This window comes from Ptychodera flava, chromosome 3, assembly GCF_041260155.1.
Source record: "Ptychodera flava strain L36383 chromosome 3, AS_Pfla_20210202, whole genome shotgun sequence".
Lineage (NCBI taxonomy): Eukaryota > Metazoa > Hemichordata > Enteropneusta > Ptychoderidae > Ptychodera > Ptychodera flava.
The window spans coordinates 10,176,907-10,196,233 of record NC_091930.1 but is presented as its reverse complement, the minus strand read 5'-3'; the positions used below and the strand labels follow the sequence as shown (position 1 = coordinate 10,196,233).

The 19,327-nt window shown below is 39.4% G+C and overlaps 1 protein-coding gene across 1 annotated transcript; it reads right to left on the bottom strand.

The window, feature by feature from the left end:
* Nucleotides 1-228: 228 nt before the first annotated feature.
* LOC139129542 (uncharacterized) lies at nucleotides 229-4,383 on the bottom strand. The gene is made up of 5 exons (XM_070695192.1): nucleotides 4,227-4,383; nucleotides 3,543-3,684; nucleotides 2,731-2,896; nucleotides 1,817-2,004; nucleotides 229-744 (listed from the first exon to the last, which is right to left on the bottom strand). The coding sequence occupies exons 2-5, from the start codon at nucleotides 3,574-3,576 to the stop codon at nucleotides 704-706; spliced, it is 429 nt and encodes a 142-aa protein (XP_070551293.1). The 5' UTR covers nucleotides 3,577-3,684; nucleotides 4,227-4,383; the 3' UTR covers nucleotides 229-703.
* Between the last annotated feature and the right edge of the window lie 14,944 nt (nucleotides 4,384-19,327).

Here is a 19,327-nt window from a genome sequence, read left to right as displayed (position 1 = left end):
GACTCGAATGAGGAAAACAGGACACTTATTGTCCTATATCTTTCGTGGAAGAAAAGGCTTACCTTCAGACTGGAATAACTGTCAATAGAGTTTTACATGGCGATGAGGGCGCATTGCATTAAGAAGCCACGTATAACTTGATAATATTTCTATGTGAACAATTTTCGAGAAACAACACCCGTGACAAAATTCCTCTGTTTCTTACATGACAGTATGTACACCACACGTGACTCAAAAGATCTCGCAGAAGAAGAACATTATTATTGCCCAATAGGGTATTCTTATGTCACAGAAGGTATTGGCACGATAACTGATTTAAGTATTTTGCTTTGTTAGATTTTTATTCGTGTATTGTTCAAAAAAATTGAAGTGCAGTGGATTACAGCGCAAAAAATAACACAACAGTTACTTAACGGTCGACTACCTACGGGCTGTCACCGCGTGCTGTCATTCCACAGCGCCATCAAGCGACTGAAATAATAAATTTTCACACATCGTGAAATAAGGTATCACACTCTTAATCTGGTTATATGCGTCTACACAATTTGTATAGAACAGGAAGATAGACAACAACGGGTATTTTAAGCGAATATTATTATTTGGAACGCGTGGTCCGACGTCATTGAGGGTGAAATGCGGTAAAACGGAAAGTTACAATTTATTCGTCCTCAGCGAGCTCGTCCACTCCATCGTGTCACTCGCCTTATTGAGTTCCATCGCTTTGCTTCCTGAAGTGAGACAAGCCTGTGAAAAAAGACACATTCAGAATCAATCCGTGAACCAACAAATTACGTGTAATGGATCCTAGTCATTCAAAAGTACATAGCAACGAATCAACTACGAAGGCTTCTGTCGTGCGAGATTAACATACATGTGTTTTCAATGAGCCAATATTGAAATATGATTATCTGAAGTGGCCGACAACCAACTAAGACGCTTTGAATAACATTCTTTGTTTGCCGTCCGCGTGCTGGTAGGTTTTCAGACAAAATTAAGAAAACAAACACAATGTTAACACTATTGCAATTAAAATATTAATTTTCCAAAAAGAAACCAAATAAAAATTGAGCTTATGTAAATACACTTGTGTTTTTTGTCTGTGTTGTTTTTTTTCCCTGGCTGGCTGGTAGGTTTTTCAAAAATTTCAAGGACGGCAAACAAAAAAAATTCTTTAAATGGCCTAATGATAAGACCACATGCACGGTATTACATCAGCTATCAGAGCCTAATCGACTACAAGATTGTTTGCCTTGCCTACCGTTGTTTATCTAACCGAAAAGACTATCGAAGAAAAGCTACGTGTCGCAATGCGCCGCCTGTACGCTTTAAATAGACGGTTGAGGGCGCATGTCACAGTAAAGAAGAGACAGCGAACGAGACGAAATACGAGAACTTATTGAACAAAGTGTGTATAAATTAGAATAAATAGAATGCCCCTAGGAGACAGATATTTCGACTCTTAAACCGTTACAATACTTTTCCCCTCAACCACTTTTGGGGCCCCATTTAGAAGCTCGTTGGACACATGGGTTGCAGCCATTTGGAATTTCCCTATGCCGGGAAATTTTGGGTAATTTGTTTCGATAGTACCAAAACTAGCAACGGTTGCTCCAATGTTTTATTCGGAATTTGGAAAGTTTCTTTGAGGAAAGTTTGAGCAAACATTATATGAGTCTTTCAATTTCAAGACGTGTACCACTTTAATACAATTACAGTATACGTGACAGGCCTCGATGACGTCACGCAAAATTCATTTTACATAATCGTTCAAAATGCAATTTTGGATAGTGTTGAGCGAATACAATTCGCACTGTACCTGCAACCGCCCCTTGGAACGTCGCCACGTTAATACCAGCTTCATTCTGAATCCAGTTCCTTCGATGATCGAAATAGCATTCCCTCTCGTCCGGTCCGCCTACCAACCCTCCGTACAACGTCTGAGGACTGGGGTCAGGCGAATCGCGTTCTTGCTTACCACACAGTGCGGGCAAATCGGGACAGGATCTTCGTTTTAGGAAAAAAATTGAAATGAATTTTAACACTTTTGGTGTTTTACACACTTTACTTCAGTATTAATTGGAATACATGGCGACTGTAATTGGTCAATGAAGCAAGCTTAAGAAATCGACAGCAATTTACTGGAAACATGTCAAAAGTCGACAGCAATTTAGTGGATATGTCGACAATATACGGGCCGATGCCGATGCGCGCAGAGAGAGAGAGAGAGAGAGAGAGAGAGAGAGAGAGAGAGAGAGAGAGAGAGAGAGAGAGAGAGAGAGAGAGAGAGAGAGAGAGTGAGTGTGTGTGTGTGTGTGTGTGTGTGTGTGTGTGTGTGTGTGTGTGTGTCTGGTATAGGTGAGTGGACAATTAGAAGGAAGCATATAGAAAGACAGATTGACAGCTAGAATATAAGTCAGAGAGATATTAGAGACAGACTGCGATAGACAATTTAAATAAAACTTTAAATATTTTAATGGTAAATTATTGTTAAACAGTGAAGCGACTATAGCTTATCGAGGTAACTTGTATTAAATTTCTAACATAGAAACGTACTATTTATAAGGATTTTGATGACATTTTACTTTTTCAATTTTTTTCACATTGTTCCTCATTTTACATGCATTGTACGCTGATTGTTGAGTAGATATAAGCTTCATTACAATATTTGTTCGATATGAAAGTTAAATTTATTCAACACATTCAAGAATAAGCAAATATATTGGGACTTACGCGCCCCTGTGATGCGGTCGGATGGGGGGATATCGTCCGAAGCCGGTCAGGTAGCTTCTACCTCCATCACCCAGCATGTAGTGGATTTGGCCACGTGCAAAGTCCAAGTACTCTTTGGTGTGAATTCCGTGTTTAGCGGCAATCAGAGCCAGGAAGCTGATGTCCGCTGGAATTGAAGGGCCGAGTACATTTAAATGGTGGTGATGCTAGAACTCTATGCGTCGAGCACTTTGTGCAAATTTTAAGTTCAAGTTGAGTGTACTTATTTGAAAATATTATACGCTGTTTCCAACAAGGCATAATTAAGGTAGTACAAGCCTTGAAACTGAAATACACACCTTTACTCAAAATTTCCTCAAAGAAATAATCCACTGTTTTCTTTTATAATCAGGAGTAAAAATTAGGAATTACCTGACACAATTTGGTACCAAATAAACCAAATTACACAACCTAATTTACATTAACAGCTTCAAAATAGACCACCACAAATGGTAGATCAGAAAAGCATTTTAAAACTCTAAGAGGCCGAGTATCTGTCTAAGAGCGCCATCCGACCATCTTCGTCGTCGTTGGCGGCGTCATCGATTTCATCATCATCGTCATCCTTATTCCATTCCTCATCATGAATATCACTTGTAAAGTCAATGTGTTTTCATCGTCCTAATCATTATCGTTGTCGGCGCCGTCGATGTCGTCGTCGTCATCGTACTCATAACCATCATTATGTCCATTGTCATCGTCGTCATCGTCGTCATCGTCGTTACGTGCTAGTCGTCCTTGGTGGCTAAAAAACGATAAGCAAATCAACATACCGGCTCTTTTCATCGGTCTGTTCCAAGTATACATCGCCAGCCCCTTCCTGGTGTAAGTACACTTATCTCGTTCCCATCGGGAAAGGCCATCCACAAATGGTTACAAGTATTGATCGTCGTTCGTGGTCAGGTACATCATTAACTATAGAAAAATAAAAGTATGAGTGCAGTGTATATTTCTTTGTGAAACTTTCCAGTACATTTTGAAAATTGTTGACCAATGGTTCGCATATTGAATTTACTTTTCCAAAATATTTCGAACTGATTTGACTTGGAGAGATCCCCTCTGCAATGTGATTTAAAAATATTCCCTCCAAGTTGCCAGTTTTCCCCTCTCTCAATTCAGCTCTCTCCTGTTCAAGTTATAAGTCCCCCCTTTCAATTAAACTCCCTGCCACAAAAAGTCAACAATTGCCATTTTATAATACGCAAAAGTCCTTTCCAAACCGAACCATTTTGCGTTCTCTTTTCAGAAACGTATGTACGTAACCAACCAACACTGCGCCATGCTCGCTCGCCAGGCTTTCCACAGCGGTGTAAAATTTCTCTGCCCGCCGGTGATGATACAGCCCGCTAAGAATCTACTTGCGAATACCTTTATACAAACATCTTTGTCGGTTTCACCTTTGTATTTATAAACTCTCCACATGGCATATCACTAGCGCCCCCTACGATACCACTCACCTGGAGGGCGATTGTAACCCTATTTCTCGTGAACAGGGCGTCGGTCTTCTTCAGGTTAAACTCATCGAAAAATTCTTTGGCGTCGTCCAGGTAACTCGTCTCGTTGGTGGCCAGGTACATCCAGAGAGCGGCGTTTGTGAGTTCGTCTTCGTAATCCCCGCCCCTGGAGTACAAATATCGTTAGAAATATTGTGTATGAGGTACGGTGACTGAAGGGCCTTCCATTGCTGAACGCAGTTGGAGCACAAAAGGGCAACAGGCATTTAGCTTTTGCCGCGATATTTGTTACTAAAATAAATAAATAACTAATAGTAAATACTAAAAGTACAATTTCGTACTGTATTGTCAGTTACAATGTTTAAACATAGACAGTAGAAAACTACTGTCTACGGTTTAAAGGGAATGCCGAGAAAGTATATTGACGGACAGCTGTAGCTGTTGACCTTGGCATACATCACAACCCAGGAAAATATACATGTATGTAATAGTATGTATGTAGGTAGATATAGCTAGGTTGCTAGGAAGGCATGAATGCCTGCCTGCCTGCGTATGTATGTATGTATGTATGTATGTATGTATGTATGTATGTATGTATGTATGTATGTATGTATGTATGTATGTATGTATGTATGTATGTATGTATGTATGTATGTATGTATGTATGTATGTATGTATGTATGTATGTATGTATGTATGTATGTATGTATGTATGTATGTATGTATGTATGTATGTATGTATGTATGTATGTATGTATGTATGTATGTATGTATGTATGTATGTATAACAGTGTTTGCGTTTACGCAAAAAATGCGTGGTTTACGCAAAAAATGCGTGTATTACGCATTGAAATTGACTAGTACTCAACGCATTTTTTTTCATTGTAATGCGTTTTTTAAACGCAAAGGAAAAGAGTAAAATGTTTTCGAAACCACTGAACTACGTTGCTAATTTTCAGGCGAGCGATAGTTCCTGAAACTTGCTACACAAAATGAGTGAATAACAGAAATGTTGCCACAAATTAAATGCCAACCGTGCATCGTCATCGTGTCTCACTGTTCCCAAAATTTGATGAAAGCACACATGCAGCATGGCGTCGAAGCAAACACCTCTACTTTCTTTCAACTTTGCTCCACAAGTCCGTGAAAAAAATGATTCAGAGTGTCAATCAAAGGACACTTCTTGGCAACCCAACATGGAGAACACGGCCGAGAAGCGCACTGAAATTGAATCCGCCGTGTCAAAATCAACGTATTGTCCTGCCGTCGCCGATACAACAACAAAGGATCAGCGTCACAGTGAAGCCGTTAGCCATGATGATGATGCACAGGTTACCAAAAAATCCCGTTCACAACCACACGCAGGCTACCAAGAGCAGTGTTAGGCTGAATATCCATAGCTACATTTTGACGTATAAATATAAGTGCCAGTGCCTGGATAAGCTGCAATATAACTCAAACCTTTGGGTTGTTAGATGTGCTTTGACGGTAGCATTTTAAACCCTTCGCTGTTACGTTTCAGCTAGCTTTGGAAACGCAGCTATCTGTGGCGGGTAGCGTGCGTCTATGTGGTCATCAAAAGGTCAACCCCGCGATGGATAGCTGTGGGCCACCTGGCAGCGAAATGGGTAACTTACGACGACCCGACTTCGGTCGGGACTTCGAACGGCAAAATAAACCAAGGTGAGCGTAATTCAATAAAATGACCCGTATCTGCCTGAACTCTGACCGGCCCTCTCTCTGTTCACGTTCGAACGCATGACGTTCTTATTAGCATATCAATGGAAGTCAAAGTCCGCTGTCAGAGTGGAAAATCTTGAGTAGTCCTTGGAAAATCAGCTGATCGAAATATGTAAACAATCCATAGATTTTTTAACAAAAGAATATGATGAATATCAACATCCTTTGACTTCGTTCACCTAAAGATATTGAAAAAACCTCCACCGACATCAGGAGCGGGGATTACGAAGACGACCTCACGAACGCAGCTCTGTGGATGTACCTGGGGCTACCAACAAGACTCACTACTTTGACACGGCTAAAAGTTACTATGACCAGTACGCAATGTCCAACAAGAGTCCCCTGTTTTCTCGTAACAGAGTTCAAAACGGTCTTCAGGTAAGCCGCTGAATAACGATGGATAGACATAATATATTGTGTGTAATCGTGGCCGCTGCGTTATTTTTCACACGTGCATTGTAATATTGCATATTGAATTAGCAAATGAACTTGTCGCCCAGACGCTAAACTGGCTACAAGATTATGGTCTGGTGTAGAATATACCCTTTGATCATGATCACTTTATGTTTGTAACATCAACAGGTTGCAAAGTAAGGTGACCGCCGGAGAAGCCAACTTACAACATCTGTAGCATGTTGGCAAGGAGATTCTTTGGATTAAAGCAGAGTCATACGAATTTGAGCGAATTTGTAAAAAAATCACCCCCACAATAATGAAATAAAAAGTCCCCTACTTGTCTATCATAATTTCCAAAATTGGTTTGCGGGAACTCAAACGTATTTTACTGCAGAATTTTGTTTTATTATTTTATCACTTGTCCGCAAGGAATTTTTATTTCATTGCAGCTAATGATGTATATCGCCACCAACGACTCACCGTACTTAGATTCGTTCGAGAATGGCTTAGCAAGGTGGGGACCTGACTGGATTGTGTACACGAGCAAGGGCCTCGCTATATACACTTGGAATCGGCCCATGAAACGAGCTGATATGTGAATTGCCATGGTTGTTTGATGCTGACAATAGACATGATAATAAAATTGATAGTCTCCGCGACATTGAGTATGATGGCAATTATGGCATATGAGAAAAATTCGCTTTGAACCTTAGATGTCATAGTTAGTGCTGTATATATATATATATATATATATATATATATATATATATATATATATATATATATATATATATATATATATATATATATATATATATATTCCTAAGTTGGTGACTTGTGTGCGAGGCCCTGTAGAATCCCGCGGGATCCTTAGGTTGAAAGGTTAGGTGATGAGTTTAGCCGCCTTACTCACCATCAACGCACAACGAATGAAAAGCCCCATCTAAGAGTCAGGACCGCCCACATTGGACCGACTGATCCATTAGCTCAGTTGGTAGAGCATCCGTAATGTCTACGGGGTGTGGGTTCGAGTCCCGCATGGGTCACTTTTCATTCACCACTATATTTCATATAAAAAAAAAATCGTATGGTGAGTCATTTCAAATTTACCCTTCTCTGGCTTTGCATCATTCATAAGATTGATCCTCACTACCAATAACTGATTCCTAAGTTGGTGACTTGTGTGCGAGGCCCTGTAGAATCCCGCGGGATCCTTAGGTTGCATGGTTAGGTGATGAGTTTAGCCGCCTTACTCACCATCAACGCACAACGAATGAAAAGCCCCATCTAAGAGTCAGGACCGCCACATTGGACCGACTGATCCATTAGCTCAGTTGGTAGAGCATCCGTAATGTCTACGGGGGTGTGGGTTCGAGTCCCGCATGGGTCACTTTTCATTCACCACTATATATTATATATATATATTTATATATATATATATATATATATATATATATATATATATATATATATATATATATATATATATATATCCTGACTTTCGATTAAAATACTCCTTGTAGTTGGAATTTAATTTCTTCTTCAATTCCTATTAAACTTCAGAGGATATCAGTTTCCTGACTCTTGTAGCCGCCAAATACGGAATTAAGAGCGAAGAAAACTTCAAGTTTGCCAGGAGTCAAATCCATTACATGCTGGGAGACGGTGGCAGAAGTTACCTGACCAGCTTCGGACGGTATCCTCCTCTTCGCCCGCACCACAGAGCCAAGTGAGTAATGTGAACGTCGAATGATATAATTCGAGATATGGAAATATTGTTGTTACAGCAATACTTGCCAGTTTTCTTTTCAATATGCTTTCATAACGGGTCATTTTCGAAACAAGATACTTTGAACGACTTATGTTTACCAGGCAAAAATCACTTGGAGACGAACAGAAACGACTATCTCTGTTCTACTCAAGCTATGTATTCTATCAATGAGCTTAAAGACTCCCTAATTAACTAAGGAAAATGCTGACCTTTGGTAGAGTACATTAAACTTCATTCTTACCACATACCTTGAAGTGGACCATCATGTTTTACCTATTCGTAAACCTTACAGCTCAAGGATGTAGTTTTAGAAAATGAAAATAAGCAAAAAAATCGTCATTTTAACACAAAACAAGAAACAGCGTCAAATTTAACGACTGGAAAAACTATTTGGTCTTCTCCAAGAGATACAAGCGACACAGCTATTTACCGGACCTGGTTCTTTTTTTCTCTCTATCAGCTCGTGCCCTTTAGAGTCTGTATCGTGTGGTAGTGCAGAGCGTGATTCGCCCAATCCAAACCGCAACGTACTTTACGGTGGACTTGTTGGTGGACCGGACGAGAGAGACTGTTATTTCGATCATCGACGAAATTGGGCACAGAATGAGGCTGGAATAAATGTAGCAACATTTCAGGGAGCTGTTGCAGGTAATTGGTAAGCCTATAGATTAAGGGGCACACAACTGCTTACTGTATGTATTACTGCTATTTCAAAAACAGTTCAGAAATATGTATTTATATAGGTACGTATGTATATAGGCCTATGGATGGATGGAGGGATAGATTGATGGCTCGATGGCTGGGTGGCTGTTCGTAGATGGATGTATAGATGGAAAGATGGATGGATAGATACTGATCTATCTATCCATCTATCTATCTATATATTACGTCCACGGATGTGTTTCTGTAAATATTCATTGTAGCTATCTCATTATGTATCTCAGCATCATCAGTCTGTCTGTCTGTCTGTCTGTCTGTCTGTCTGTCTGTCTGTCTGTCTGTCTGTCTGTCTGTCTCCCTTTCATATCCTGTCTACTAAAGTCTGTCCGTCTGTCAACGTTGCTGTATGTTCGTCTGCATATCAGTATGGCAGCCGTAATGGGAGCTGAGGTACGGAGGATCTGAGATTCTAAATATTTTGGTTTCCTACGCTTAATGTTTCTGTTCTCTTTCGTAGGTTTGTCTCATTTCCGGATCGAAGCTAGCGCTAATCCAGAGACGATATCCGAAAAACGAAACCTTTTCACGTGACGAAATAGAGCATGACGTCATGAAGACGTGACTCTTGCCTGTCGTAAATAAAATTGAACTAACTAACCGACATTAAATCGGATTGCTACTGTATTATTTCCATTTTATAGTTCAAAATTTCTATGTTACAAATCACACTTTGTTGGCACCATTTAACATTGCATGTTAGATAAGCTTATAGAGGATCAAGAATTTTACGTGCTAGAGGAAATTGTAAGTTATTGTTCATAATTATTTATTTTTTTCTTTTAGATAATGATAGTATGATTAACATTATCAGTTATTCTAGACATTGATACAGAAATCTTGAACTGACTTAAGACAAGACCTAATCATAGTGATCTTTTGATTGAAATTTGTAAGACAATCGTATCGTTTTTTCAATATATCACGAATGTTTGTTCGGTAAACGGTGAACTTTCTCAAGAAACTGCCAGAAAATTTTAATACTTCTAATTTACATCATTGTGTACTTCGAATATACGTGCCTTACTTAAATGAATAATTAGATTCCTAAATTCAATAGCAATGCCTGTCATCTTTTATTTTCAAAATAAACCTTATTTCGAATTTAGTAATAGGCCTAACCGTCTTTGTAAAATAGTTTGGCATACTTGTGGAAAATTTGTAGAAAGGTCCTCTTAACCAGTGTGGGCATTTGACTGTTCAATTATGACAAACGACCAACATAATTTGATCACACAAATCACGGATTCTTATTTATGACTATGTTTTTCAAAAACTGTAATGTTTGGTTTGTAGATTATATACATCTAACAGTATTAGTACCAATAAAGTTCCACTTCTGTAATTAATTATAATCATGTTGAATTTTTCCTATATCAGAGTGAGAAACCACAAGTTGACAGGCAAGAACGTGTTGTCTATTACGATGAGGCAATTTTATCAGGAAGTTAAACGGTCTTCTTTGCATCATGAACGGAATAAAGTTATCGTCAACTTAGCGATATAGAAGACGCCTTTGTCACTTTTTCTGATCGTCTGCATGTTTTGTGAATGTTTTGATTGGTCAGTCTATAATCTACGGTATGTGAGGCTTCGACTTATTCGGACCAGGTTACATTTCAATGATTAAATTTACAGACGTCAGATTTATGTCACCGTCGTTTGATTGTCGAGATGTACGGTTGCCATGAGAACAATGAGGAGATAATTGTATTCAACATATTGAGATGAGAAACAAGCTAATAAGCTATTTTATTCAAATCGAAAGCTGACAGCATCATCAGATTCTACGTGACTGGCGCTGTGAACAAAATTGTACGAAAATGAGATTAAATCGTTCAAATTACGATCAGAACAACACGAAACACATTCTTGCGGATATCTTATCTAGTGTTAGAGCCAAAATATTCTTCTTGGAAGATATGTGATGGTATTATGTTAAGGTAGAATTTGCCTCGAAGACTGATATTCAGACTCTAAGATTTTAATATTTCTTTAGGCAGCGGGGACTTTTTTGAAGTGTTTTGATTAAGCAAATCAGTCCCATGGTTGGCAGGGGGGCGGTTTCTCAAAATTTCGGAGTATCCGATGAAATTCCTCCGATCCCCCAGGCCGTAAATAATGACGGCTCCCTTATGCGAGAAATCATACTCCTGAGAAGTAAGGGCAGTTAGCTCATTTTTTGACCCTTTGCTTTGGTCGTTCATCCCGTGGCAATAAAGGGAAAGCAACTTCCACATATCGTTTATATCTTAGTTGTTTCCATTTGATGAATGATATTGTGTATAATGTAAATTATGTCTGGCTGTTTTATGTAAAGTGTTGATTTGCCATGGCGAGACGTACTCGGTATCTACGCGTCCTACTCTGAACCCGCACTGGAGAGGAGAGACTCATATGACATTGCAATCCTTTGACGCTACGTTTCGAACACAGAGTTTTTTTAATTAGTCGCTTAAAAATAATTTTGGTCGGTGAAACGTGTGGAGTGATTGATAGATTGTACATGTATGTCACAGTGTTACCATGTTGCTCCACTGAAGTTTGTTCTTCAGAAAGGGTAGCTTGAATGTGTACGGTTCGGTCTGGCTGTGTTTGTGTATGCTCGTGTGAATGCCATGGCTTATCAACACTTTAAATAAACAGCCAAACATAATACTAATATATTAAATATACCAAACATAGGCTGATTGACTTTGCTGGCAAGATGGACTCTTAGCTTAGTGTTGGACTGAAGCGAAATATAATGAAAACGGCCGATGATGAACAATTATAGAAATCAGTCTTCACTTGGTGTTCGCACGAACGCAGCCAGGGCACGCCTCCGTCTGGCCAGACCTCGATCGTAAGTTGTATACGTAAGGGCCCTGTCACGCTCTTGTTCCCTAGCATCTAGGTTGTGTCTATTGTGTCTGCGGTCATGGGTGAAGATCATGTAACTATGGCTAGTAAAACGTCCGCACTTTGACTTTTATTCATTTATTCGCCACCATGTATTGCAAAAAGCATACCAGGCAACAAATAATCTCAATAAAATATTTATATTTAGGCTTTCCTACACTAACACATTCAAGTAGATGCAAAATTTATTTACATTATATTTGTAAACTTGGTATTTCTGGATACATTATTATATTTCTGGTATCAATAATACCGGACAATGATACAACATTGAACAAAATTTCATTAATTGATCGTTGCCTGCATTGATTTGTATTCATTCATGTTAATAAACTACACTGTGTGCTACATTTTTTCTCACAATTTTATAACTCCAGGAGTTTCAATAGACTGGGTGGGCTGGGCCCTGCGGCTTGGGCCACTGTCATGCGGCTCGCGCGACGAATACGACAGTGGCCCAAGCACTTGCAGCCCACCAAAGCTACAATTACTGCAGCTACGGATTATCATATGTTGTGGAAAGTTTCCTTTCGCCCAATTTGGGCCGGAGGGGTAAATTATTGCTTAATTATATATCATAGCTTTGTCAATACCAGTGAACTTTGTGACTTCATACCCTGAGGTCATGACTGATAATGCATACGATTATCCAGCATTGTGGGCTAGATGTTTTCTGCATCTACAAGCTATGGGTGATGTTAACAAAATCTGAGTGTCCCTAGCCTAGAAGTCGTGACTCGAGAATGTAGCTTACAAAGTGCAGTTGTTTACACTACGGTGTACGCCCTTCACGATACTGTAGTGCAGCTGAGTGGAAGCAGAGACTGTATCACCCAGAATGACGTCAACGCAAACATACCTTATCTCATGACCTCACATGACCGGTGCCCCTAAAGTAGGGTACTGATAACATGGAAATAAAACTGTGGCCAAGAATACCTAGCTCACTGACAAACAGCGTTATCACAATACCGAACCTCACAATTTGCATATAACCATTCTTTGACGATGCCTTGTCTTTCATGTTTTAACAGTGGGCTGTTTAGCGGAATTGTACGTACCGACCGGCTTGCTAAGTCAACGCTACAAACTACTTTTTTATGACATTATTTGGATTTATATGAGAGGCAATAGAAATCCGTTAACAACGTAAATTTACAACCACACATTGTCGTCTTTTTGACGTGATCGATATCTGCGAAGCCTGACTCAGCTCATGCTACCTTACAATGTGAATATAAATCCAAGTTTAGTTCATTCATGGCTTAGGACCGGTCAGTTTCTATGGCCAGGAGGATGGGGGTTACTATGTTCTGGCAATGATCGGGGTCAGTGTGCTCGTTTGAGGGTAAGATACTGACGCATAATTGTGTGTACATGGGAGAGAGAGAGAGAGAGAGAGAGAGAGAGAGAGAGAGAGAGAGAGAGAGAGAGATAGAGAGAGAGAGAGAGAGAGAGAGAGAGAGAGAGAGAGAGGGAGGGAGGGAGGGAGGGAGGGAGGGAGATTAACGGATTAGTTTATAAGGAGCTCTTTCACAAATTTTCAACATTTTGGCTCACCCTGTCTTCGATAGTTGGTAATAGGGCGGGATGGGGGGAATCACCAGGTTTTTAAATCATTACCGTGAGGATGCGTGTAAACAACTTTTTGATGTCTGCAAAAATAACGTAAATTTACAACCACACATTGTCGTCTTTTGACGTGATCGATATCTGCGAAGCCTGACTCAGCTCATGCTACCTTTACAATGTGAATATAAATCCAAGTTTAGTTCATTCATGGCTTAGGGACCGGTCAGTTTCTATGGCCAGGAGGATGGGGGTTACTATGTTCTGGCAATGATCGGGGTCAGTGTGCTCGTTTGAGGGTAAGATACTGACGCATAATTGTGTGTACATGGGAGAGAGAGAGAGAGAGAGAGAGAGAGAGAGAGAGAGAGAGAGAGAGAGAGAGAGAGAGAGAGGGAGGGAGGGAGGGAGGGAGATTAACGGATTAGTTTATAAGGAGCTCTTTCACAAATTTTCAACATTTTGGGCTCACCCTGTCTTCGATAGTTGGTAATAGGGCGGGATGGGGGGAATCACCAGGTTTTTAAATCATTACCGTGAGGATGCGTGTAAACAACTTTTTGATGTCTGCAAAAAATAACTGCCGCCCGCAGGCCGAAGAAACTGACCAGTCCCCTAGTTCTATCGAAAATACTTAATTAAGTGTTCATAAGGAGAAGATGTATGTTGCTGTGCACGTCGCCATTGGCAATAATCCAACTCTACACAGGGTCAACTGATTTAGTGATCAACAGAGCTATGTGCCAATAGTTTGTTGACTCTATCAGCTTGTATATGATTTATAGGCCCTACTTATAGTTTGCATTGCAATGCTGTTGTGGGAACCGTGCGTAGATAAAGCTGAGGACCACGAAATACAGGTAGCTCTTTGTGTGTAGTGAGTTCCTATTTCACATGAATACTCACAGCTTGAGAAATTTTAAAACAATCAACCAAAGTGCAATATAATAGTATTCATTATGCATATTGTATGAATGTGTATTAGGATGAATGCGCCTCGGGACAGATATTCGGACTCTTAAACTTTTCTTTTCTGATATACCACTTGTGATGTTCATTTCAAAGATCTTGGTGTAAAAAACTTTTTACCGGCTTAATTTCCGAAATCCGAAAATGTTATTTCTCCAAAGAGTTAACTCAGGGATAGCGGTCATTTTGAATTGTAAATATCGGTAAATCTTGGGTTATTTGTTTCTCTAGTGCTGATACTGACATATCGTCTACATGAGGAACTCGAGCGATGAGGTACTTAGCGATCAACAGAGCAGAGGCTCACGAGGGTTTAGACTGGTTTGAGGAGTGTTTATTGGCTTGATTTCACCATAAAGTAACGTGCACGTAGCCAGCAGACATTCTCCCTTAATGAGGGAAATTAAAATCAAATCGTGATGATTTACGAAAATGGTCGTCCATTGGGCACAGATTAAAATACATTTCCATTCAATGTTAGGGTCTCAAAATTACATCGAGTGATTGGTTCGCACTTGATTAAAGCCGGTTTTGTAAATGTCCTTGATTTTTCCTTAATATATACTTTCTATTAAAAGCAAGATATCTCCAGCAAGAAAAAAAAGTTTGCTGAATCACTGATACTCCTTGAACTGTGCTCATATTGAAGTCCGTTTAGGTGCAAGGTGATTGACCTATAACTAAAACTAATATGAGTCCGTAATTATTAGATACGTAACAGTAAATACATATGAATATAAAGGGTACACAATTCTTGCCTAGTAACAGTACCAAAATTAGCACGGTGACTCCCGATTTTTATTCTTGATTTTGAAAGAGAATGGTTGAAAGATTCTTAAGGAAAATTTGAGCAAAAGTTTAAGCTTTTTCTTTCGTGGTTCACACTACCTTAAGCATAAAAATGTTATGCTAACCAATTATATCAATCGAACATATTCAATTGCCTTGGTTTGCGCACTATGTAAAAACATTCGCTGTAATTAAACATGTAGGATTTTAACAGTAAATAAAGACGTTTGAACTGTTGGAGAATTTTAAATCTTTAATTGCACTTCTAGTTTGGACATCAACCGAATGTAGGTTATTTTCACGAGTTACATTTACAATGGCAGGCCGCAAATGGCATATAGAGCTAAGGCTTACCAAACTTTAGTTACAATATGTACATGCTATGATGATTTAAGAATGACTAAAATGCCGGCCCGGTTTTGTTTGTTTATTTTTTCTTTTATTTTCGCTTGAATTTTTTTACAATGACGGCCGTAATACGTATCCTTGTTCAGTGCATCCTCGGAATAGGACATCATTTACTTGTTTGGCGGTTCGTTTACTTTAAGGCAAATTAATTTCTATGTAGACTGAAAAAATTGAAGAAAAATTACACTAATAAACTGTATTACAATTGTATTTGACTCTATATTACATTTTGTTTATGACTTTGTCTCAAGTTGTTTGTTGTTTCTTAAACACATACTGTTCTCGTATGTTTGTTTCTTTAATCGTAGTTTGCAATTTATAATTAAACTTGTGTGAAAGTTTGATTGAACGAAACGAAGGAATACGTTTGATTCTGCGGATTTATTGTCGTTGGCCAGGTGAATATCCGAGCTCGGTTGAAGAATGATGACTCTTGTCTTGGGACAAACAAAGAATGCCTTGTCGTCAGAAAGATTCTCCTGACGACTAACCTAAGACTGTCCTACATACTAATTTACGTTCTTCATAAGATCATATGATTACAATTCTTAACAGAGTACCTATAATCTATAATTCAACAAAGTGTTCTAATTTTTTGAAACCCAAGTCTGCGAGAAAATTCATAAGTACACTGATAGAATAGTCACGATACTGCACATCGTAAATAATAACAACAGGAAAACCGGTATGATGCGGAACAGTGGGTCTAGTATTTGTCTAGTTTTCTCTTCTTTATCGAAACCTGAACTGAGGTGAAAAGAATATTCCTTATCGATCAGAGACACACATTCCTGCAAGGCAATTCATTATTTTATGACAAAAAAACAAGCCAAAAAGCAATGCCGGGACCTTCGATTTTCTGTTTAACATCGCTCAAATGTAATAACTGCGGGCCTTCTGTCTAAATGACAAGACATATCGGAAATATTATGACAAATAAATGAATATTTGGGAAAGTTTTCATACCCTCAACGCCCCGACATAAGCCAGGGAGAAAAGCTATTCACAAGACAAGTATTCTGTCAATTTCGTTAGCCATTTGATTCAGCAATCCGCGACGATAATTTGAAGAGAATGAAGAGTTTCGGAATTTGTGGTTAATTTTGAACATTTTTTGTCAACATAAAAGCATATTGTTTCCCAAGGCCAACTTCACTTGTTACTTACGGCGAGCGAGAACATTCAATATGGGGAGATCTTCCACTCTAATCCACCCTCTTGTCTACCATGGCCATCACTATATCCGTAAAGTAAAACCTGTAACAAGGGCAGCAAACTTTCTCACTGCCACTACCATTTTCATCATCATCATCATCATCAGTGGCAGCAGTTGCTGCAGCATCACCTTATTTCCAAGGTGTGCATTTTGATTGTGCTAGACGCCGTTACGAATTTTGTTCGCTTATTTACGCCATTTTTATCCTATTATTTTTATGTGTTTGTTTGTCCATTAGTAAACTATTTGCCACTTCAATGTCGTCTGCTTCAAATACGTTTGACATCGATATACAGCGCTACAAAGATAGGCGCTTGTCGAAGAAGTAAAGCATTGCATAGACTGTCATAAAAAGCGATTCGGATGAGTAACAAGCTGTCCGATTATAACAGAACAAGGTGGTATTGCGAAAGCAGAGCGACTACACGGCACTATACTTGCACTATCTTTCTTATAATAGTTTTATTTAAAATTGGAAGTGAATTTTTATTTGATACATTTGACGTTACCCCGAAATAATATTTGACCAAGTCTGACCTTTTTGATGCTGTGACGACCATGAGGTCATTCTAAATGTTATCTCTTATACCAGTCATAATATTGTATAAATATTAACTTCAGGTGACGTATTTAAACCCGTCCACTTCTCTACGAGCAAGAACACTACATAGTTGCTCACCACAGTGTCGCACCGTTCAAAGAATTTTCCAGAATTAATTGGCACCATGTCGAGTACACAGCATCACAGTCGAAGGGGAAGTACTGACAGTAGTGGCAATGGAAGTGCCGATGAATACACTGACGGTGATCGTCAGCGAATTGCTGCTGAGACCGACGCCTCCATTGCAAACGTTCATGCCATGGGTCCTTCCGCATTCGCTACAGGTCACCTGCCCGAAGACAAGGACGACGAAGCAAGGGCAGATACTGACCAAAGTTGGAAGAATGCTTCAAACTCTTCTGTCGAGAATAACAAGCCAAAGTAAGTACATTACATTCAGGTAATTTGAGGTGACTAAAACAAGTCATCGTTGATGACACAGTCCCCACTTGTTAATCGGTACTTTGATTGCAGGTCCTCAAAGAGGATAGAGTCCTCTTCATTAGGTCTGTGATAAAAATACTTTTGAATGAATTCGCTTGATACATGTCTGAGTTATGGTTCAGGACATGAAAAAAATCGTAACAAAATGGTCGCACAGCGGCCATATTGGATTGCATCACAAAACAAATTGATGTGCATAGCTATGACATGGTCGATGTCCTTGTACCAACTTTGAATAAAATTGGTCAAAACATGCGGATATGCCTGAGAAATGGCTCTGTACATGAAAAAGTCGTAATAAAATGGCCGCCTGGCGGCCATATTGGATCGTATCAAAAAACAAATTGACGTGCATATGTATGACATAGGTCAATGTCCTTGTACCAACTTTGAATAAAATCGGTTGAGATATGCCTGAGTTATGGCTCTGTACATGAAAAATCGTAATAAAATGGCCGCACAGCGGCCATATTGGATCGTATCACAAAACAAATTGCCGTGCACAGCTATGACATTTGTCAATAAGCTTGTACCAACTTTGAATAAAATCGGTTGAAACGTGCCTGAGTTATGGCTCTGTACATGAAAAAATCGTAATAAAATGGCCACCTGGCGGCCATATTGAATCGTATCACAAAACAAATTGATGTGCATATCTATGACATTGGTCAATGTCCTTGTACCAACTCTGAATAAAATCGGTCAAAACATGCCTGAGTAATGGCTCTGTACATGAAAAAATCGTAATAAAACGGCCGCCTGGTGGCCATATTGGATCGTATCACAAAACGAATTGATGTGCATATCTATGACATTGGTCAATGTCCTTGTACCAACTCTGAATAAAATCGGTCGAAACATGCCTGAGTAATGGCTCTGTACATGAAAAAATCGTAATAAAATGGCCGCCTGGCGGCCATATTGGATCGTATCACAAAACAAATTGACGTGCATCTGTATGACATTGGTCAATGTCCTTGTACCAACTTTGAATAAAATCGGTTGGAACATGCCTGAGTTATGGCTCTGTACATGAAAAAATCGTAATAAAATGGCCGCCTGGCGGCCATATTGGATCGTATCACAAAACAAATTGACGTGCATCTGTATGCCATATGAAGTAATCCTTCTATCAAGTTTGAATGAAATCGCTCCAGGCATCTCAGAGATATCTGCGTGAACGGACGGACGGACGCACGCACGCACGCACGGACGCACGCACGCACGCACGGACGCACGCACGGACATGACCAAACCTATAAGTCCCCCCGGACGGTGTCCGTGGGGATTAGTAAACCTCAGGTGATAGCCCTAAGCTGTACCATGACAACTAAAGAATGTACGAATGCAGATTATGACCAATAAGCCTTATCAGGTTACACTGTGGTGATATCAAAGCATACGTGCCATTTTACGCTGAACCGTCATGTTTGCTGACCTCGTTTTAGTGTGTGGCTTCTTCACGTCGTGCGACTCTTTTGGACTTTGCTTTAATATTCATTTCACAGAAGAGAAATATATCTGCAAAAATAAATCAAGCTGCACAACTCCTATTTGTTGGTTTATACATAGAGAGAGGGTTT

Coding starts and splice junctions, on each gene's coding strand:
- LOC139129542 (XM_070695192.1), bottom strand. CDS start 3,576: ATGTATACTTGGAACAGACCGATGAAAAGAGCCG. Junction 2,897..3,542: donor CAGACCGATGAAAAGAGCCG/GTATGTTGATTT, acceptor CTTCAATTCCAG/CGGACATCAGCTTCCTGGCT. Junction 2,005..2,730: donor CGACCGCATCACAGGGGCGC/GTAAGTCCCAAT, acceptor CCTAAAACGAAG/ATCCTGTCCCGATTTGCCCG.